Source organism: Nelumbo nucifera, chromosome 5 (genome assembly GCF_055504915.1).
Source record: "Nelumbo nucifera cultivar China Antique chromosome 5, China Antique-T2T, whole genome shotgun sequence".
Classification (NCBI taxonomy): Eukaryota; Viridiplantae; Streptophyta; class Magnoliopsida; order Proteales; family Nelumbonaceae; genus Nelumbo; species Nelumbo nucifera.
Window position 1 is genome coordinate 47,257,210 of NC_142653.1, and position 24,400 is coordinate 47,281,609.

General features: G+C 39.7%; 1 protein-coding gene across 1 annotated transcript; it reads right to left on the minus strand.

The window, feature by feature from the left end:
* Window positions 1-11,646: 11,646 nt before the first annotated feature.
* On the minus strand, window positions 11,647-12,570 carry LOC148791530 (wall-associated receptor kinase 2-like). The gene has a single exon (XM_088888215.1). It carries the CDS (start codon window positions 12,568-12,570, stop codon window positions 11,647-11,649), a length of 924 nt encoding a protein of 307 aa, XP_088744341.1.
* Between the last annotated feature and the right edge of the window lie 11,830 nt (window positions 12,571-24,400).

Consider the following 24,400-nt stretch of genomic DNA (forward strand, 5'->3'; position numbering starts at 1 on the left):
AAATAACGAGGTACTTAGCCAATAACAATTTATACATCACAAAAAATGGTACGTGACCAGAAATGGTTACATCAGATTTAATATTATCCTAAGTGTTGAAGGATAAAAATGAAAGTTATTATTTTAATCACTTAACCAAACCACAGATTAATATTTGTTAAAGAAATTAATGGTCAGGTTTTAGTTAAACCATAACAACCGTCGGAGTACCTGTATGAATTTGGCAATATAATATGCACATTAACCCACGATGAGCCTTGATTTTCCTTCTTGTAACAATTTATAGCAGCCGACATGTACAACGTTAATTGGCCTTATAGCGATATGTTCAAAACCAACATATCACCATTATGAGTATTATACATCGTCAGTCGTGGAGGGTTGGTAGCTTTATTGCAGAACAACTTAAATTCATCCATGTAACAAGTTGGATCGTCTCCAACGAGGCCAAATGGATATGGAATGCTAACATCCCCGCATTTGTCTTGGCAACCTGGCTTGGTATCTGGCGATTTCGACTGGGCTGTTCCCATCAGCATTAATTCCCATCAGCTGTTGTAAACATAAGGTGAAGCAACAAAATCCTAAAAATTTCAAGGGGATCTCTAATAGTCTATATTTTAAAACCGGATGGCCTGATCACTGATGCTCATCCATTTATTGGAGCCCAGCCTTTTTCTAAGGACGGGCTTGGCAAATTAAGGCGCACAATTTGGAACGAGTACAAATATAAATTTGTAGAGTACAAAATCTGTATTATTTTGTATGTATTTGTATTGTACATATTTGTATTTATATTCCTTCTAAACTGAGCCTAAAAGTTTTGCGACGCATCATAAAAAACTGTCTTAATATCAAGTTTAAATCAGTCCCCTATAACATCCCACAACACATTTCCGTCATGTATTAAAAACATCTCCTGATGATAATATCTAGAATTATGATGTCATCATCGGGAGATGCTCCCAATACACGGCGGGGATGTGCTGTGGGACATTGTGGGGGGCTGATTCAGGTTCATCATCCATTTGGTCATCAATGAAAATTAGTTGGATTAGGTTTAGTATTATTTTAGTTCATGTTAATTAGGGGTCAGCGAGAAAAACCAAAAAAATCGAAAAATTGAATTGAATCAACAAAATCAAATTGAAAATTTTGGTTAATTGAATCGATTGGTTCAATTTCAATTAACCAATATAAAAACTGATGGTTAATTGAATTGACCGGTATATATATTTATATATTATATTTATTTATGTATATAATGTTAAAATATATATATAATATTATTTATATATTATAAATGAACGTATAAGTATTATATATTATAAAATATGATGGAATACAACCAATTTATAAGGGTGAATTTCAAAAAAAAAATTAAAGGCCCTGTTTGGATAGACTTTTATAAAGTACTTTCATATTTTTGAAAGTATAAAAATACGAAAAACACAACATAGTGTTTATTATATACTTTATACTTTTTGCTTTCATACTTTTAAAAGTAGGAAAAACCTCAATAAGCATGAATGATGACTGTGCTTTTGGTGAAATCGTGATTTTGTTTTCGTTTAAACAGGTTGTCACGTGTAACCACCCCTTGATAAAACTCTCGACCCTATTTCTATTTGTCACTGCTAGAGTCAAATTACCATTATTGGTCTCAAACCCCAAAACCACTAGAAACTATCATCGGAAGTAAAAATGGACATACTTTTGCCAAACAAAAAATTATACTTCTGTTTTGGATAGCATATTTTTCATTTTTTTTCCAAACAGGTTTCAAAGAAAAAAATATCAAGTTAAAAATATTTTATTTACTTCATACTTTTATATTTTTAAAAGTATAAAAGTAAAAGTTTATCCAAACAATGCATTAAAAATTCTTTTAATCCCGCTTTTATTCCTTCAAATTGAATTTCAAAGTCATTTTCTCTCCCATCTTCTTTGTCCCCGTCCTTTCTCTTTCCGTCCTTTGTTATTTCTTTGCATTCTTCTCTCTCTGTCCTTCTTTATTCTTCTCTCCCTACTTCTCTTTCTCCCTCCATTTTGCTTCAATTGCTGTTGTCATTGCCCGAACTAGATTCAGGTTGCTATGGTTTTGTATCTAATGTACGCATGTGTGGCAGGGCCTAGAATGGCGCCATGTGGCAACGGCTGAATGCTATCTTGGCCACCCATTGCCAACCACCTCCAACCACTCCCAAGGCAAAGTGAAGTATAAATAGAGGTCCACTTCTCCAAGTAAAGCACCTTGCTCACTCCTACTCTTTAGCTCTCTTGCTTTTGAGTGACCTCATCTTAGCTCTCACATTGGATCTCATCCAAGCACTCCTACATACTTGACTAACTTGACCGACGAAGTCTCCGCCGCTAGGATAACACCTGGGGCCTTTGATGTGTGATCTCTTGCTCACAAGATTGGACACATCAACCTCTGCTAAGGAAGCGAACTTACCTTGTTTCCCTCAGCCCATCCTTAGCAGCAACAATTGGCACTATCCGTGGGATATGCTGCTATGACTTTTTCTAAGAGAACACTTAACTCAACATAACTAAGCTTCCAACAATGGTTAATAAACATGGCAATAATCCGAACACTCAGAACCTGGTCACCATGGACCAATTCAAAATGGTCCTTGATAGACTGGACATTATCATTCAGAGACTGGAAAAGGTGGGGCACCCGACAGGAGGCCGCCCACAAGGTAATCACCCCATTGGGAGCTAGGGGCAATACAATGGACACTCTAGTCATGCTCCTCTAGTCCAATCACCCCTCACCATCCAACAACAGTATCCGACATGCTAGCAAGCCGTCGAAGACATCTTGGCTCCCCAGCCAATGGGGAGATGATCCAACTGTGTAATCTCCAAAAAGCGGGCCCAATAGAGTAACCACCCATTTTTGTTTAAGAGGAAATGGGTCCTCTTTTCAGGTTAAATGGTTCAGATTTTTAGACAAATAGGGACCCCACTATTTCAGCAGCCTAGAAACAAAAATTCAAGAGTTCTTTGAATAAGGGAAGGAAAGGGGTTAGGCACCCCTCTCCTTAGTTGCAAATGCAACCCAATTTGAGATCTATTTAGGCTTATAGGAAACAAACTAGATTTACTTACTTGCTAATCTGAGAATGGTTTATTGATTTTTCTAAGTTAAAATTTTATTCTCTTGAATATGTGAATCCTAGTACATTTCAGTAAACGGGGTGGTCCCAAAACATGTTATGTCCAAGCACAAATAGACATACAATATTTCAGCATAGAAACCTACCATCAAACACTTCATTATTCATACATTAGCATTTATACATATGAACAAAAACAAAATTTCAGCATAAAGCAAGCTACTCCCCATTTCAGCTTAGAAATCAGGCCTAGATCAACATATTCCTTTCCTCTTAAACCTAAGAGTGCACATGTGAAGTAGGATTCCAGCATGATAAATGGCTCTACAAAATGGTATTGATCGAATAGCAAGATGGAAGCAAGAATTCCACCATTGACACTAAACCTAAATTAACATTTGCATCATCTATTAGGCCTGAAATCAATGTGAAACACATACTTCGCACTTGGTAATTGATCCTACAACAATCAAATTGTTGTCCCAACATTCCTGGCTTTCAAGAACCTTGAAACAAACTCTAATCTTTGTAAAATTTTCATCACCGAAACATGCACTAGTTCCCTTAGTATGTCCACAATCCATGGGAATCAAACGACATAGAGAACAAAGGCACTAACTTCTCCTTCCTGTGCTAAGCATCATCCCAAAGGCATCCGACAATGAAGGAGTATAAAAAAAAATAAAGGGTAGCAAGGAGAAACAAAACAAAATAATAATAATAATAATAATAATAATAAAATAATAATAATAATAATAATAATAAAATAATAATAATAATAATAATAATAATAATAATAATAACAATAATAGCATGCTAAAATCTCCTAATAGATATATTCAAGCATGTACAAGTTCAAATCAGCATGTTTAATGGAAAGATAACATCAACACATGCCCCATGCCCAATGCTTTAGTTCTCAACAAACACAAGAAAGTAAGAAAGAAAAAAAAAACAGGGAAATTCAATTCAGCTACTTGATTACGGCATTTGTAGTAAGACAAAAGAGATCAATATGTAAGGCATCTCCATAATCAAAACAAACAAGTTTCTTGAAACCACTAATATAACCATCTACACCACTTGAATTACGACCTAATCAATCAATTATACACATCACTTCATATCTGAAAATACACATTAAAGAGAGGGAAAACAATCCAAAAACAACCAAAATAAATTGTAAAAGAAAAGAGAACAAAAGAACCTCATTTGGGATTTAAACAAACCTTAACATGGTTCATTTCAAATATGACAACATGTATTAAAGTGAAGAAAAATAAGACAAAAAAAACCAACAACAAGACTAGAACATAAGGAAGGGATAAAGGACTATAAAGTTCATGGAAAGCAATTTCTCTAAAAAAAATGTCAACCATGGTTTAATGGGGATGTTTTTAGGGAGTGGGTACTGAATTTTCCAATCCCCTCTCCTCTCTCCCTTAAGTACCATGGCTGAAAGAACTAAAGAATCCTTTCATGAACTTTAAATTCCTTTAACCATACCACAACAATAAGCAAAAAAATGACCTTGGAATCAAATAAAATTAACAAAAATCAAGAAAAAACAATAACAAGATGAGTTGAGAGGGTTACCTTTCGAGTGTACTCTTGACAAACAAATTCCAGCAACTAAAATGGACTCCAAAATGCACGTTGAAGGTGATCCTTCATTGGTAGTTTGATTCCAAACATTCTTGGATGGTAGGAAACATATATTTCAGAGTTTCTTAGACTTATCTATGAGTTGGGGATGAGATTGGGAGAGCTGGAGTGATTTGGGTGCTTGTCAAAACCTAGGACTCCCATTGGCATAGGGTTTAGATGTGTTTTCACTCAATATCGAGTTTCTCTAAACCGTGGGTGCTCTCTTTTTGTTTTTTCCCCTTTCTCCTTCAAAAAATGCCCTATTTATAGAGGGAAGAAGGCAAACCATGCCTGCAACTTCTTTTCCATAAGTCCAAGACTTCATAAGGCTTTCACCATGTGTGAAATCTTGAAGATTTTGCTTGTAGAAGCTTCTTATCACCATTTTTCTGTGATTCCCCATGAAAGATTGAAGAGATTTTGGGGTTTCTAACCCCCCAATGAAGTGGTTTTCATATCTGACATTGAAGGGTTCGAATTAGGCATGGTAGTGGCAGAAAACATAAATTCAAAATAGCCATAATGGCCTTTATGTCACTTCCTAGGTCCAAGAAGGGTTATTTTGTGGTTTTTGGGTTTATTTGGCCTATTAGGAGCATGTTGATTTGTCCAAATGTTTAGAGGGGATTATGTAAAGGAATGGCATCACTCATTACCTCCTTAAAACCCTAAATCGAATCTAGCCAAGGGCGGATTAATCTGGAGCACCCAAATAGAATATTTTTAGTTTAATAGTCAAATGGAGGAGTTAGGCCATAAAAATTGACGTGCTGGGGTTTTTTGGGTCTTTGAACATGGTGGTGAGGTGCGGTTGGTCAAATAAATCTAGGATGGTGGAGATCCAAGGCATGTTGTGCTTTAATCAATGAGATTTATCGAAATAGAATCTTTTTAGTTTAATGGTCAAATGGAGGAGTTAGACCATAAAAATTGATGTATTAGGGTTTTTTGATTCTCTGAACATAGTGGCGGGGTCCGATTGGTCAAATAAATCTACGATGATGGAGATCCATTGAACGATGTGCTTTAATAAATGAAATTTGTTGAAACAGAATCTCAACTTGATGGTAGGTCAAATGAGGGAATATCAAGGTGAAATTTGGTGGGTAGGCATTACTAATCATCTGGGATTTGATGGAAAAGATGGATGTTTGATCAAAGATTTGGATTGGAAGATTTAACTCAGATTAAGGTTTTAACTTAGAATATTGCTAGTTTCATAAGGAAATGAAGGAATTTACAGTTGAAATGGGTGGGTTAATTTGGGGTTTTGGAATTATTGAGAGGGATTTGATTGTTTGTCGTGATTTTTGGAATGGTGCGTGGTAGTTGACATATCTAAATGAGTTTAAAGTTTGGGATCAAAAACAAAAATGTAAGGTAAAGGAGCTGAGCAAAAATTAGGTGCTGACAACTGGGTTCTATGACAACCGTCGAGACCGTGAACGTAACCATCGTGCAAAGAGCTAGCGGGATGAAGGCAGGTGCTCTGGTCACTGTAGTCCTCCTTCGAGGGCTGGAGGCTGATGCCATGCCTCTCCCTCGCTAGTATTGGGCCTCTACGATCTCCTCAATGATCGCTAAGCCCGAAGAGACTAGGACGTACCGGCATTTGAGAACTCCAGAAATAGGGCCAACCCATTCCAAATCAGAGAAACCCAGGACAAGGCCTAAGCTTCCATTAATCAACGGATCAGAAACCTACAAGCACAGGTCGGTGCCATGCAAGACGAGTTTCAACAGGTGAAGGAGGGTCGAGGTGATGCCCCCACCAATCAAAACCCTTCATCAACCAGGATGGACACCTTTGCTGACTCCATCACCTCGAAGCCACTCCCACTTCACTAGAAGGCTCCCACATTGGAGACATATGATGGTACCACCGACCCAAAAGACCACCTAGAAAGTTTTCGAGCACTAATGCTCCTCTACAGATACCCTGACGCCTTGACATGCCGATCTCTCTAGGCAACTTTCAAGGGGGCAGCGCGCAAATGGTTTTCCATGCTCCCTTCCCGATCCATCAATTTATGGGAGCAGTTCGCCAACCTCTTCCTCTCCCACTTCGTTAGTAGCTGATGGTGCCAAAAGACCATTGTCTCCCTTATGTCAACTCGATAGAAGTGTAGAGAGAGCCTCCGGTCCTACATTGACCGTTTCAAAAAGGAAGAACTCGATGTCAGAGACCTCGAACCCTCGGTATCCATGTATGCTACCATCAATAGCCTTCAGCCCGAACTCCTCAAGTGGTCTATTGCCAAGACACTGCCCAAGAACAAGATTGAATTTCTAAAGAAAGCGCAGAAGTACATCGCCACCAAGGAGGCCTCGGCTGGCAAGTGCCTCCACGAAAATGAGGCCAAACCCAACCGAGGTGCCTTAGAGAAGAAAAGAAAGGATAGAGATGGCCGCAGCCACAACTAATACCACAACAACAAAGATGCCATCAAGAAATTGTCGGCCCCATCCTTTAACAAATACATGCCACTCAACTCCACTCGAACGCATATCCTTATGCAAGTAGGGAAGGAGGACTACATGGAGTGGATGACCAGGATGAAAAGGAATCCTAAGAGAGAAAAGTCAAAGTAATACTACAAGTACCACCACAACACTGACCATGACACTGAGGACTACTATGAGCTCAAAAATGAGATTGAGTCCCTCATCCACCATGGTCACTTAAAGGAGTACATGGGGGCAATGCCAGTGCCTTGTCCTCACAACAGCAGCAGTAATAGTAGCATCATACCTTAACCAAGGTTATTGATGTCATTGTAGGGGGCATGGCCTCGGCTTGAAAGGTCTACACCAAGTAGCTTAGCGTCTAGAGCCCGATGCCCAAGAAGCCGAAGATGGATGATGTCATCTCCTTTTCAGACTATAACTTGAAGGGGGTCTCAGTGCCTCATGATGATGCATTGGCAATGTCGATGATCATCACCATCATCAATCGGATGCAATCATGGTCATCCGCTGCCAACCACCTCCAACCACTTCCAAGGCAAAGTCAAGTATAAATAAAGGTCCCCCTCTCTAGGTGAACCACCTTGCTCACTCTTGCTCTTCAGCTCTCTTGCTTTCAAGTGACCTTGTCTAAGCTCTCACCTTGAACTTTGTCCGAACCTTCCTACATACTTGACTAATTTGACTATTGGAGTCTCCACCCCTAGGGTAACACATGGGGCCTCTGATGTGTGATCTCTTGCTCACAAGATTGGACAAATTGGCCTTGGCAAGGAAGCGAATTTACCTTGTTGCCCTCAACCCATTCTTGGCAACAACAATTGGCACCGTTTATGAGATACGTTGCTAAGACTTTCCCTAAGTAAACACTTAACTCAAGATAACTAAACTTCGAACAATGGCCTTTCAAATAAGACCTTCTTCCCAAGAAACATCAGCAATCCAACTTTGTCCAGTAAAAAAAAAAAACCCATAATCTTGAAGACCATTGAATAGCATGTTCTACGTTGTTACAAGAACAGTTAACATAATGAAAAGAGATAGAGAAGGATCCAACAAACTTTACGATATCTTTCCGCACAAAGAAAAAAAAAAGAAAAGAAAACAACATTACACGCAATCTATAAGGTGATCAAATGGATACTATTTATCAGACTCCAAGGGGGAGAAAAACATTGGTGGTCCTAAAACCATGGGCGTTTGCGGTTGCAGTGGTTCGGGTGACGAGTGTTGGGTTGAAGGAGAACGAAGGGGAGAGAGTGAAGTAAGGAGAGAAAATGACTTTAGGAATTTGGGGAAAATGAAGGTGGGAATAAAAGAATTCTTTTTTTATCGGATACAGACTCCTATTAATGGTCTAACAAGAGGGAAATTTTTCTAAACTTTAGTTCTTGTTTACATCATTCCAATACCCTCCCAACATGATCAGACACCGCACAATTCACCATGAGACTGGGACCCATCACTAAAATGGGACTGCCATGTATGAAATGTGTGATTTCAAATCTCGTTGGAAGGGTGTTAGAATGTCTTTCATAAGGTCAAATTTGAATCCACTACTAAGGTGGTATTTGGTAGTGCTGAATTGACCTCCGAATAGGAAGCTTTTGCTTTTTGGTGCTTTGGGGGTTGCTCAGCACCACCTTTCATCTAAATCTCTAGAATCTGAAAATTCCTCTGAATGCATTCAGATGTAGCTAATGATATTTAGGGGGCATTCTTTTTCTAGATTTTGAGGTGGAAGAAAAGTTGGTCAATGGGATTTTGATTCCCATTAACCAAAAATCCCATGTCCTTTTTTTAGATTTACATGGGGACCACGGAAAGTTAATTTTCTTGTGTATCACTTATCCGGGTAATTAATACCCATCTCCCAAGTGGGTAAATAATTTTCCCACCTTGGGGGAAAGTTGCTAACACTAAAAGGGAGAAAAATGCCCCTTGTAATAATGGATTTTTATGGATAAAATTGTCATTGTATTATTTACGTGAGAAATAAAAGAACATGGGTAAATGCACTTATCCGGTAAATCTTTCCTAGGAAACAATTACCTGGATAAGGGCAATTACCTGGGTAAGTAACTTACCTAAATGAGAATGGGACCTTTGTTCCCCAAAATACCCATTTATATTTTCTTTCTCCTCTTCTTCTTCCCTCCCCCCTTTCTCCTTTGTTCCTCCCTCCATAGCCTTTTCTGTAATAAGGATGATCGAGTGCCCTCTGTAACAACCTAATAGGAATCGCCAACTGTTCTCCCTTCTTTTTCTTCTTCTTCTTCTAATCTGTTCACTGGCATAATAGGATTGGCAACTGTCCTTTGTAAGAGTGTAATAGTGATCCCGATCGTTTTGAGCATTCTCCCATCTTTACTTCACTACAGTGAATAGAGGAGCAATGAACAAGGATTGTCGATTGTTTCTAGTCTTTGCAACAAGGATGGAGAAGGAAAAAATATAATGAAAGAAAAGGATGGAGAATGAGAAAGAGGGAAAGAAAATGGAGTGTAGGGAAGATGGGGAGGAGCAATGACGTTGTTCTTACCATCGCCGCTTGAATAGCAGAGCAGGTGTGCCCCTTGCAAATAACAAAAACAAAAATTAATAAAATATGATATATCTCCCAACCCCTGTTTTCCTTCATTGTCGGTTGTCCTTTTTTGCTGCTAAACCCCATTTAATATTTTGTATTTACTTTATGGTGTTTAAATATTTTATTAAAGTAGTTGTAATATTTTAATTATCTTTAATAGTATACTAGTAGAGGGGCCCCTGCAATAAACTATCATGCTTGAGCTTAAGCTCTATTCCAATTAGAGACTTGAGCTTGACCTCGGCTCAAGTCAAAAGCTCAAAAGTTCAAGCTTGACTACGTTTCATTGCAGGTCTCCCTAGCTGCCAAGGTGCCAAGCTGAGGTCATCCTCAACTATCGAGGTTCCAAGTTGAGGTCCCCCTCAACTATTGAAGTGTTGAACTGAGGTTTCCCTAGCTGGCGAGGTGTCAACTCCCTTAGTTGACGAGGTGTCGAGTCGAGGTCTCCCTTAGTTCTCGAGGTGCTAAGCCAAGGTCTCCCTCAATAGCTGAGGTGACACCCTATGAACACACTCGATTAGGCTCATGAGATCTTTGATTGCGAGTCTCCCTAGCAGTAGAGGTGCCAAGCCGAGGTCTCCTTAGCAGGCAAGGTCTCCATTAATAGCCGAGGTGCCAAATTGAGGTCTCCCTTAGCTGCTGAAGTGTTGAGCTGAGGTTTCCCTAGAAGGAGAGGTAAGCTGAGGTCTCCCTTAGTTAACAAGGTGCCCAGTTGAGGTCTCCCTCAGTTCTCGAGGTGCTGAGCTGAGGTCTCCCTCAATGTCCGAGGTGTTATTAGTATTATTATCAAATTTTCTTTCGTACTAATAAATGTTTTTTATTTATTAGTATTAGTGAATTATTAAAATTATTATATTGTATACTTATTTTATATTATTTGTAATAATACTGTTTATTAATATTTTATTATTTTTATAATATTAATATTCTTTATTACTGTTTTTTGTATAGTTTAATCATTTTTATTTAAATAACAACTTAGAGGGCTAAATTTGTAAAATGCATAGTCTTCAGACATTACAACATTTAAATTACTGAATAATTCCACTATATTCATATGTTTGCAAAAGTGAAAAAGCAAAATTTCCACAAACTGCTTTCAAAGCTTTTTCAGAGATATTTTTACTTTTCAGACTTTAGATACATCAGAAACATCTCGCCATAAGATGGTATGTTGAACCATGTATTGAGAGAATTTGCATCGACTCCCAAGCACACCTCACACGTGCCCTACACTACATCCCAACCATGAATTAGGAACATTTCTCCATTATACATATAGGTAATGCTCCCAATGCACACTCAATGGGCAGCCAGTTGGAACTCGGGTTGGGACCAGGTCTTAAACTCCATGGGGTCGTTACCAATTTGGAAGGAGAGTGCAAAACCTTATATTTTTTACTATTTTGTATGTATTTATACTGTATTTATACCCCTTCTAAACTGAGCCGAACAAATTTATTTTCAATTAAACTTTGCAAATTGATCGAAGCAGAAGAAGATCCTTAATTAGAAGGAGCTCATACCTTGGCATCTGTCAGAGAGATAAGGATTTCCATGGTAGCCTTCCATACAACTGCAAATATATCCATAGGGGTTTTCGGAGGTAGATCTGGAGCAGTAGGTGTTGTTTCCGCATGCATAATTAATTGATCCTTTCTCACATGTCTTGTTTGCAATTAACCAGTTGAACACTAGGCATATACAAAATAAAGCTTTTTTTTTTTAAATGAAATTATTGAACAAAAATTAGAAGCTTGGACAGCTTATAGTATGATTGAATATATCAGTGGCTAAGAATATTAGTTGCACCAATTATTTGTCCATGTAATGTGCTAGAGAATAATTGAAGCGAATTGTCATACCTTGGCATCCATCGGGGAGATAAGGATTCCCTTGATAACCTTGCAGGCAATGGCAAACATATCCGGGGCCATTAGTGGAGTTGGTGCAATAGGTGTTGTTCCCACAGGCGTAACTAGCCACATCTCTTTGTGCTTCCTCGCAAGTTTGGTTTCGAATTGCCCAGTCCAGTACTATGGAAGTCCTTATTCCAACGTTTCGAAGGTATTCCACATTGTTTCTCATTTCCCATTCCCAGAGGTGTGACACCTCTGAAGCAATGAAATCCTGGTCGGTCAGAATGGCATACCTACATTTACTGCTGTTCCTAGTGCTTGTGACATCTTTATCAAAGTCTATGTATACATAGAAACCATTGAGATTGTTTGGTATCGTGGCCCGGCAGCATCCAAGGCCACTGCAAGATAAATCTGTTATTGTTGTATTATTGTTCAAGCATGAAGACCGACAGCTAACATAGAACACCTCTCCTTTGAAGTCACAAAATCTGCCATACGTGTGGCAACCAACGGTCATGAATATATTTCTCGTGTCGGAGAGCCTGTATGCGTCTGGGAAATTATAGCGAACACTTGCAATGCCCTGCATCTCTTCTGTTTCCCCCATGTAACATATAACAGATCCCGAAATGGAGGTTGTCAGTTGGCCTTCAAGAGATATATTCAGAATGTTATGATCCCACCCCCGATCATCGCCATAAAATGTCAATTTTGGGGGAAAGATGGCAGTGTTACAGAACAACTTAAATGCGTCATCTTTGTAACAGGTTGGATCGTCTCCGACTAGGCCAAATGGGTATTGAATATCAATATCTCCACATTTATTTTGGCAGCCAGGCCTTGTATCTGACGACGATTTCAGCATTGCTGTTCCCATGTGAAATCATCATCACCGTTAATTTTATATCTACTGTAATAATTAAAATCTTTTTCTAATTTCTTTGCTTTCACATAAACCGTATTACTACAAAATGCATGATTTCTGGCTACCTTATTGATACGAGTGTATTGACCATTTCGGCGGTGCGGTCCGGTCTAAGGGATGGATACGTGCTCGGTTGGCTGTGGATAGGATTGGTCCACGCTATATCGTTGATAGGTCCCGTCCACATCTCCAATATTTCATTTATGGCAAAAACTCGTGATTAGGGTCCATCTATATTTTATTTTTTATTCCCTATGTCACATTCTTCCTGAAAGGCTGAAATCCTATCAGTTTTATATTTTAATATTTCTGTGAATAAAATATTAATTATTTTTTTTTATTTTTTTTAATTTTTTAATGTTATTATCAATAAAATAATATTTTTAAATATTTAAAATATTTTTTTTAATTTTAATTATTTTACTATTGTGTTTTATAAAAAAATAATATTTATTGGTTAATATTAATTCATTGATGCAGTTTTTCAATATATTTGTCATATAAAATGCAACAATTAGATATTTATGATTAACTATGTAGATCAAGGTTTTCAAACAGCTGTTGACCTAAATGGTCGGACCGTTCGGCCCTGGAGCCGTCTAGGCAAGCAGTTCCGTTTTACCCCAAACCTAGTTTTTGACGAAAACCATTGAAAAAGGCAACAACCTGTTCACTTGGGTGACCGAACTGTCAACCCGTTCAATGGTTTTTGACTATTGTTTTATTTTTAATTTATTTGTCAAAATGGGTCATACGTTCGAACTGGACGGTCGGATCATCAACCCGGAAACCAATGGCCAGAACGGTTCCATTTTCGGGTCGTCTTTTAAAATGCTAGTGTAGATCATTCATAAATATATAAGAGATACATGGAATCAAAAAGTACTGTGGTATGGACCAGTCCACACCACGCCTATATCCAGTCCACACAGTTTGTCCATATCCATAGTTCAGAATAGCTGTGGACTTTGGTGTGATGTGGATTAGTCCATGCCATAAGGTGTGGTGTGGATCAGTCAACACCTACCAATTTCTCATCCACAATGTAGAATACCCTCTTCATCAATGAAAGAAACATTTTAACGAAATATAAAATAAAATATATAATAAGAGAACATGTTTGTCCAAGTGAGAATGATTTTTATGTTTGATCTTTATCTTTGTATTAATAGAGGAAGTCATACCTTGGCACCCATCGGAGAGATAAGGATTTCCATGAAAGCCTTGCATACAATGGCAAACATATCCAGGTTTGTTGTTGGAGACAGAGCAGTAGGTGTTTTTCCCGCATGCATAATTTAAGCTTCCTTTCCCACATGTTTTGTTTGCAATTGACCAGTCCGATACTTGGCATACAAAACAATTTTCTCAAATCAAAGGCCATTTTTTTCAGATATTAGGATATAAACTGAAAATTCAGATGGCTTATATAACTCCAATACATGATCTTAAATAGAAAACTGTTGGAATAAGCAAATGGCTTGATGCAGAGAAATCTCATGGTCCATCAATTGTTCGGATTGACGATATGCTTGCTCCATGCGAAAATGTATGTATAGTAAGAATTAAGATCATGTGATATGTTTGAAGGAAAAAAAAAAGGTCATGTCGATTATGCTATCTTATCGAGAATTACTAAAATATAGTTGATACCTTGGCATCCATCTTGGAGGTAAGGATTTCCATCGTAACCTTCTAAACAATGGCAAAGATATCCTAGGCCATTTGTTGAGTTGGAGCAGTAAGTATTTTTTCCGCAAGCATAATTGCCCACTCCTTTCTGTGCTTCTTCGCAAGTCTTGTTTCGAATTGCCCAATCCAGTATTACTGGAGTCCGGATCTCAAAATTTTCAAGGTATTTCACATTGTTTCTCATGTTCCAAAGGCGTAAAACTTGTGAGGCCATCAAATCCTTGTCACACAGAAAGGCATATCCGCATCTGCTGATATTCCATGTGTAGAAGAATAACTTGGGGTTACAGGCGTCCTGAAGGGGAGAGACACAGAATACTTCTATCTCGATTCATGTTTAACCAGACCATATACATCACTATAAATAATGTTCCAAGTTTCTGCATTGTGCGTCAAAAACCCAATTTATTTAATTTGAAGCTAATTAATTAATCAAGATTAACAACCTTCAATTGACTTTATTGTCGTTAAGTCCAAAGAACTTTTGAAATTAAACATTTTTGTATTTGTTTATAGGACTTAATTGCATAATTTTGAATTGACGTTGATTTTGCAAAATTTCAATTTGTTTATGGTAATTAAATTTCATCCTTAATTTTGGGGTTTAATTTGGTCAAGGAAGAGCAACAATATCTGGATTCTAGATAAAATTATTATTGACAATTCAGAAGCCCTCTCTCGCTAATCGAAACTACTTACATAACGGGGTAACCTATTTCCATACCCTCAAGCCTTAAACCTCAACCTCTCCAGAGACCCACCGACTGAACCATGATATTTGGAAGAAGTACAAATATAAAATTGTAGAGTGCAAAGCATTACATTTTTTATTATTTTTTCAAACTGAGCCTAAGGGTTTAAGACAGGTCAAGCTGAGTCAACGGTTCGGTGAAACTGGATCTCCTGCCCACACCTACAAGAATCGTACTAACACCTTTCCCACTACAGCTGTACATTAAAATCATAGAAGATACTTTCAATATGCAGTTGTAGTGTCCCATTCACCCTTAATGAGCTCCGTCGTCTCTCTGACAGCCCAAATTATTTTTATCTTTTATTCTTGTATTTTACTGGATTAAAATCACCATAATCAGCATTTAAACAAAACTGTATATAAAAATTGACAATCCAAATAGTTAAATCGTTTGGCCGACAATCCCAAGGTCTCTGTTCGTTTTCGTTTGTACCTCTTAAAAGTTGAAAAGTAACCTCTGTTCGTTTATTTCATATTAATTAATAATTACTGATATTTAGTTTTTTAGTTAATTATTTAATACTTTTTATCAATTTTTTAGTTAGTTAATTATTCAATATTTACTATCTAATTACTTAATATTTATCGAATGATTATTAATTTTTAAAGTAATTTATAAATTATTATATTAATACTGATTTAATATTTCATATTTATTTAATATGTATTTAATACTATTATGATATTTGATGGAGCGCGATCTGGATACTCCTAGCTGGAAGATGATCTGAACACCAGTTGTGTGGCGAGCTGGACCAAGCTGCAAGATAATGGATCAGAGAACCCAGGGTGACTAACTCGATGAGGTCACTCCGATGCTTAAGTCAGTACTATATTATGCATGCGAGCTGAATACTTGAATGCTAGAGTGACAGAGAGCAAATAATCACATGTACCTTCACTGTGAGGATTGATGCCCTTATATAGTTGATTAGTCGTGAATCCTACGAAAAGGCTCTGGGATCTCCGTTCCATTTCCGAAGGAGAGCAATGCACCAATTGATAAGATTTATCAATTCCCTTTGATTTGGGCGGGGTGAGGATGAGCCTTATTAATGAATGCCATGAACCCAGGGAATTCGGAGTCCATTGGAGAACCTTCTAGAGTCGATTACGTGGCGCTTCGGTTCTTTGGCCCCAATCTTGCACCTCGGTTCTTTGGCTCTGAACTAGATTAGGTACTAAGGTGCCTTTATGGCGAGGTTGAAAGAATGGTAGGATCCATCTAATGGACGCCATAAAGGTTGCGGAATGAGTGGGGCGAATTTCAAAAATTTCCTACCTTCTCCCAACTGGGAATCATATTCCCTAGATTTAGAATACAATATTCAAGGATCCTACTTGAACCCTAATCAAACCAGATCTGTACCAAAAATTAAATGGGAGGAATATACCTGATCCGGAGAAGCAGTATCTCCCAAAGTTGGTGTTCATGCCCAAAGAATGCTCTAAGATCCGTTCCTGCTGAAGATGACATAGCTGTGGATGGAACAGAACCAGCAGGGTGCGTCCTACACACTGGATCCTTCACAAGAATCCTCTGGAAGTACTAAACACTGTAACCTTTTCAGTCTTTCTTTCAAGACTGATGTCAAGAACGGATTTCTTGACTTTCTTTTCTGCAAAGATCCAATCTTGCAATGGCAGATGGCGGCGACAGGAGGAGAACACCAAAACCGAAAAAGCTGAACTGCTTTTTCTCCTTTTCTGGAGAGTATGAGATCTGATCTCAAATTCGCAGGAGGTATCCCTTGTGTATCCAAAGGGTGGTTCGAAATCTGATATTTCTCCCTCTTAGTTTCTCCTCTTTTTCTTCTTGATTAAGAAACCTCCTAATTAGGAGTTATCCCAATCCAAATCAGTATTTGGATAGGGGATAATCTCAATCCTTTCTGCAGATAGAGTTAGCTTACTCCTGATCTTATCAGGAGGTTACCAGATTCAAATCTGATTTGAATTTGGTCTCCCAGAGTGGATAAGGTTAAAAGCCCAATCCTTTTCACTAACATTAATCTCAGATTCTCCCCATCTTTGGGTGATCATATCAGCCCAGTTCGAAATGGGCTTTTGGCCCATTAAGTGTTCAGTGTTTAATTAGTTTCCAATCTGCTGCCCAGTTGGGCTTCTTTGTATGGCGTGGGACCCAAGCATTGATCTACACACCAGCCACATGGGTTCGGCCCAACCTTTAATACAAGGCCCAACCGAATTCACTGAAAAACTCAATGAACCCCTTGAGTCCATCGTATGGACCCTATGGGCCCAACACTTACATTAAGTGGTCCCTGGGCCAAGCCATCTTATAAAAACCCAGGGACTGTGGGCAGGTGCAAGATTAGCCCATCAGGTATTATCCTAAATGGTCTTACACTTAACCTCTCAGCCCTTAATGATCAAGCACTGCCCGACAAGAGAGGACCTCTCCTTCGGCTGCAAGGTACAGTGCCGCACTCTCCTCTCACATGGATCCCGGGAATTAAAACCATTTGCAAACATTTTGAAACCGTACATATATATATAAATATATTAATTTTGCAAAACAAAATTCCTACGATTGAAATCAACTGCCGGCAGTTTGGTTTCCATCAGAGAGAGTGCATTCCCGATCATTACCCTTTGTCCGACAAAGTGGCTGATTCTGTCACTATGACCACCCACTCAGATGAATTCTAAAACTGCCCCAACATACCCAGGTTTTGATCCCCACTAAGGATCTCACTGATTGGCATATCAAAGGCAGCCTGATCCAGCACCTAGTGAAGTGTCATAATCGAGTCTAGGGGTCAGGTGTAACTTTCCAGTTTTGCCCATCTATCTCCAAGGTCCAGGGCAAGACTGGAAATCTGGTCCCATTCAAGGATTCAAGTAATCCCATACTGCATATGCCTCGGGTCTTACCCTGATGGCTGAGACAGGCCATCCCAAAACTTGGTGGCACACCAGCATCAGCCTTGGCAGGATAAATCTCCCCAGACTTATCCAACGGCTGTGAACATTTAAAACTAACATGAATCTCTATAAATGTCCAGTTTTAGGGTTTTACACAGAATTAAACCAAACAACATGAATCAGACATGCACTTTATTTATTTCCACTAAATAACAAAAGTACATCAAATCAGATTGAAGCTAAGGGCATACATAAACTGTCTAACAGCTCCCACTTGCACTTAGGTCCAATCTGGTACAAGCCGGAGTCCCATACTTTCCACGTGTTTATCAAACACCTTCTGTGTCAGTGGCTTAGTCAATTGGTCTGCCACATTATCCGCTGATGCTACCTTCTGAATCAGGACGTCCCCTCTACCAACGATCTACCACAGTACATGGTACTTTCTCTCGATGTGCTTTGACTTCGAGTGAGCCCGAGGCTCTTTAGCCTGGGCGATCGCTCCATTGTTGTCACACAACAACAGGATGGGTGATGTGCTGGATGGAATCGCTCCCAATTCGTGTATGAACTTCTTCATCCACACGGCTTCCTTGGCAGCTTCACTTGCGGCAATGTATTCGGCCTCGGTTGTGGAGTCTGCAGTGGACCCCTGTTTGCTGCTTTTCCAACAAACAGCACACGATCCTATCGTGAAAACATACCCAGATGTAGACTTTCTATCATCTGGATCCGACTGGAAATCGACATCAGTATACCCTAGAACTTGCAGTGAACTACCATCGAATACTAGACAAAACTCTTTTGTCCTTCGAAGGTATTTGAGTATGTTCTTTACAGCAGTCCAATGCTCCTGCCCTGGGTTTGCCTGGAATCTGCTTACCACACTCACCGCCTGAGCTATGTCCGGGCGAGTGCACAACATGGCATACATGATGCTCCCTACGGCTGAGGCATAGGGAACGTCTCTCATGCTCTCAATCTCCTCAGAAGTCTTGGGAGACATCTTCTTGGAGAGAGTGACTCCGTGCCTGAAAGGAACGTTTCCTTTCTTGGAGTTTTCCATGCTGTATCTTTTTACAATCTTGTCAATATAAGCAGCCTGGGATAATCCAATTATCCGCTTCGATCTATCTCTATAGAGTCGAAGACCCAGTATGTATGAAGCTTCTCCAAGATCTTTCATGGAGAACTGCTGTGATAGCCATACCTTGACCGAAGTCAACATTCCTACATCATTCCCAATGAGTAGGATATCGTCCACATACAAGACCAAAAAGGTGATCTTATCCCCACTGGATTTCCTGTAAATACAGGGCTCATCCGGATTCTGCTCAAAGTCAAACGTTTTGACTGCAGAATCAAAACGGATGTTCCAACTCCTAGAAGCCTGCTTAAGTCCATATATGGATCTATTAAGTTTACATACCATGTGTTCCTGACCAGCAGCAATGAAGCCTTGCGGCTGCTGCATGTAGATATCTTCATTAAGATCTCCATTCAGGAACGCTGTTTTGACATCCATTTGCCAAATCTCGTAGTCATGGTACGCTGCTACAGCTAGTAAGATCCTAATGGATTTAAGCATGGCCACCGGCGAAAAGGTTTCCTCATAGTCGATGCCTTCCTTCTAAGTATACCCTTTCGCCACCAAACGAGCTTTAAAGGTCTCAATCCTGCCATCGGGGCCCTTCTTCCTCTTGTAGATCCATTTGCAACCAATTGCTTTTACCCCGGAGGGCGGATCCACTAGAGTCCAGACTCCATTGGTCTCCATTGAGTCCATTTCAGCTCTCATGGCCTCCACCCACTTTTGGGAGTCTATGTCTAACATAGCTTCCGCGTAAGTCATGGGATCCTCTTCACTAGTCAAGGCTTCCACCAGGTAACTATCCTAGTCATAACCATATCGGACTGGTGGTTTGGATACCCGGGTGGACCTTCTATGTTGGTCATTACCTGGATTTTGTGGGACATCTCCCACTGCTCTTGAGCTCTCCTCATCAAGAACTATTTCCTGACGATGGGTGTCCAGGATGTAATCAATTTCTAAGAATTGGGCGTTTCGACTGCAGAACACTTTTTGCTCACTTGGGTCATAGAATAGATAACCCACCGAATCCTTTGGGTAGCCTATAAACAGGCAACAGCTGGTTTAGATTCCAACTTGTCCACACTTGTTCTTTTAACGTGTGCAGGACAACCCCAAATCTTCAAGTGTCTTACACTTGGCTTCCTTCCGGTCCAAAGCTCATATGGAGTTTTCGGAACTGATTTGGTTGGAACCCGATTCAGCACGTAGATAGCAGTCTCTAATGCGTATCCCCAAAAGGATGTGGGTAATTGTGAGCGTACGAGAAGCGACCGGACCATGTCCAACAAGGTCCTATTCCTCCTCTCTGAAACACCGTTGAGTTGAGGTGTAGCAGGAGGAGCTAGTTGCGACACTATCCCACTGGCCTTTAAGTAGTCCCTGAATTCGTCAGAGAGATACTCGCCACCTCGATCTGATCGAAGGGCCTTAATTTCTCTCCCTAAGTGTTTCTCGACTTCTTGTCTGAACTCTTTGAACTTTTCAAATGATTCAGACTTATGTCTCATCAGGTACACGTAACCATATCGTGAAAAATCATCTGTAAAGGTGATGAAGTACACGTGTTGATTCCGTGTCCTACCACTCAGGGGACCACATACATCAGTATGTATCAGGTCAAGTGTGCCCTCAGATCTTTTAGGCTTACCGTCAAATGGCCGCTTAGACATCTTACCTTGAAGGCAAGGTTCACAAGTGGGAAGATTTTCTACGGTTAGAAAATCCAAAGGACCATCCTTTACCAGCCTTGTGATTCGATCAATACCGATATGGCCTAGTCGGTAATGCCAAAGGCACGTGGGACTTACTATATCACGATTCCTTTTCTTGGGATTTTCGACCGACGTAGTTTCGGTTAAGTTAGTTTCCAAAGAAGGATGCAGAACATAGAGACCGTTCTCTAGTTCCCCGCATGCGATGAATTTATTATTCCGTTTAACAGTAATCATATTACTAAAATAAATAGTATATCCATCAGCACACAATTTTGAAACATAAATTAAATTCCTTCTCAAGTTCTGTACATAAAGACAATCTTTAAGTACAAGGACTCCTTCTTTAAAAACTAATTCTACGGTTCCTATTGCCGCAGCTGCAACACTTGCAGTCGTTCCCAAGAACAGTGTCACTTCACCTTCACTCAACCTTCTGCTAACTTTGAACCCCTGCAGTGAGTTACACGCATGAGTTGAAGTCCCGGAGTCAACACACCAGGACACAGAAGTAACTAACATATTAGTTTCTATGACACAAGTTTCGATATTACCTTTCTTAGATTCCAGGTAGGTAGGACAGTTCCTCTTCCAGTGGCCGGTCTGCTTGCAGAAGTGATAGACATCAGATGCCTTGTTCTTCTTCTGCTTCTTAGGTTTGGTAGTCTTCTTCTGGGGCTTCTTTGCCTTTCTCTTTCTCTTGCCCGATTTGTTAGCTTCAGCAAGCATAACCACAGGCTCATCCTTCTTGAGTAAATCCTCGGCCCTCTGCAACATATTGCTAAGTTCCTGGACGCTGACATTCAGCTTATTCATATTGTAGTTCATAGTGAACGCATTGAAGGAAGAGGGCAAAGAATTTAGGATGGCATCCACTTGCGTGCCAAGATCTAGCCCGGATCCAAGAGCTTCAAGTTCGTTAATGTATCCCATCATCCGAAGACAATGGTCATGAACTTTCTGCCCTTTGGTCATCTGCGCGGTCATGAACAATTTCAGGACCTTCTGTCGAGTAGAACGGTTCTGCTCTTCATACATTGTCCTTAGACTGTCCAATATGTCCTTGGCAAGTTCGATCTGATCGAACTGCCTCTGTATTGAGTTGTCTAATGAGGCAATGACAAAGCAGCGGGCTAGGGAGTTCTTATCCTCCCAATCTTGGTAGTCCCTCCTACGGGCCTCAGAAGCCCTATCACCCGGACGTTCCGGGGCAGGATTTTTCACTACCTTGTCTAACTTTTCGGAAGTTAGGACCAGCATAAGATTTCTGTACCAGTCGGCATAGTTTGGGCCCTTAAGCTTGTTATCGTCTAGAAGCTTTGCAAATTGACCGTTTGCCATTTTCTGATAAAACAGCAAAATCATTAGTCCACAACCTTAGTTTGATTCATGTTACCTACATAGATATGGCTTTTAATCTATGTTCCATTCCCATTTGTTCATCTCTGAGATTTCCCTCCTTTCTCAGTGACGGAGACGACGAAATGTCTTTGGAAATGTGGGAAATCACATGGGGTGCGTGAAGCCAACTGTTTCAGCTGCATAACCCCACCACCTTTCTGTGACGGATCATATCCACTCATCAAATGAGTTTCCCTTTGGCCTCTGTCAGACAAGGTTCAGAGCCGTTTTCAGGTAAACCCTTTTGTCCAATGAGTGCACACCCATCATATTCAGGTTACGCCAAGGTACCGTGAGAGAGTTCCCATTTTTTGGTGAAGCCCCTCCCACATCGGTCTATGACGCCCCTATCATCTTATGAAACACTCTAACAGATCCAACAGCAAATGGATAGCCCAATTTTATGGTGCGTTTCCTCATTACTGATGGACCCATCATTGTGCTAATGACGGAAGGCCTTTAGAGAGTCCATCATATGGATCTCCCTATCACATGCATTCATATTTGCTGGAGGGAACAAAATTATGCCCTAGTTCTAATTTATGTCAAACCAAAGTGGCTCCCACTGACTTTCATAAAGTCAGATTTCTGGTGGCCCTTAATCGGCTAGGGGTTCCATATGCATCCCTTTTCAGGGTTATGGGGCCCACCAGGCAAAGAGGGGGTCATCCAATGACCTCAAGGGACACCATGGCAATGATGTGCATTCAGCCATGGTGTGCGCAAGAGCCACTAACGAGTCATCATGGGTCAAGTACTTATGGCCCATGGTCGCAACACATCAAACATCCAAACATCACATGTAAGGGGAGAATCGATCCAATCAATTAACTGCTGTAAAGCCCATTGGACAGCCCATTTAAAATCCAAGTCATTAACATTTAATGTCTACTAGGTGTATGGGCTGAATCGCAGAAAGCAGTTCGGCCCATACAGCTTATCTCACAATAATGGGCCTTTTGCAGTTTTAACCTTTAAAACTGGGCTTTATAGGTGGGCCGAATTAATCCCTGTAATTGAACATCAGATTTGGAACAAAAGGTGTGAGACAATTGGACTGAAAACAGCCCCCTTCGAACCCCAGATTCGGTCCAAACAGTTTTGGTCCAATCTAGTCCGAAATGGTCCAAAACTGATTTTCAATTCAAGAATTAATTATTGAAAGATCTGAAATTAATAGTTTTGATTTCAAACAAACACAAAACAATTATGGACTGTTCGCACCACCTGCAAAACAGAGGTTAATCACAAGAGTTGCAGTTTCATAAACTGCAAATCGCAGAAAGCGATTTCTCCATCTGCAAACCTCCAGCGCCGCCATCTTCTTCCTTCTTCTTTAATCAAGAAAAATAACAGAAATCCTATTTCTATTAATTACATTCTTGATCAAATCCTATACATTCAGTCTAAAAATAAAAAAAATTATTTACAGACCGAATTAAATGAAATAAATAAATAGAAAAGAAAAAGGGTGCGCAGACGATCTGCGCTAAATCTACACTGCGATCTCCAGGTTCGAACAGTCCATTAAATCAAAATAAATAAAGAACAATTCTAAATAAATTTTGGATTTAATAAAAATTAATTTCAGATCAATCGCCCTTAACAAGAAACAGTTTCTTGAAAAAGAAAACAATCTGCGCAAATCTTGAAAGAACACCTTCTATCCATCTGTGCAGGGTCAAATCTGATTTTCTTTTGGTTCAAGATTCGAACCAATGGCTCTGATACCACTGAAAGAATGGTAGGATCCATCTAATGGACGCCATAAAGGTTGCGGAATGGGTGGGGCGAATTTCATAAATTTCCTACCTTCTCCCAACTGGGAATCATATTCCCTAGATTTAGAATACAATATTCAAGGATCCTACTAGAACCCTAATCAAACCAGATCTGTACCAAAAATTAAATGGGAGGAATATACCTGATCCGGAGAAGCAGGTATCTCCCAAAGTTTGTGTTCACGCCCAAAGAATGCTCCAAGATCCGTTCCTGCTGAAGATGGAACAGAACCAGTAGGGTGCGTCCTACACACTGGATCCTTCACAAGAATCCTCTGGAAGTACTAAACACTATAACCTTTTCAGTCTTTCTTTCAAGTCTGATGTCAAGAACGGATTTCTTGAATTTCTTTTCTGCAAAGATCCAATCTTGCAATGGCAGATGGCGATGGCAGGAGGAGAACACCAAAACCGAAAAAGCTGAACTGCTTTTTCTCCTTTTCTGGAGAGTATGAGATCT

Coding starts and splice junctions, on each gene's coding strand:
- LOC148791530 (XM_088888215.1), bottom strand. CDS start 12,570: ATGGGAACAGCAATGCTGAAATCGTCGTCAGATACAAGGCCTGGCTGC.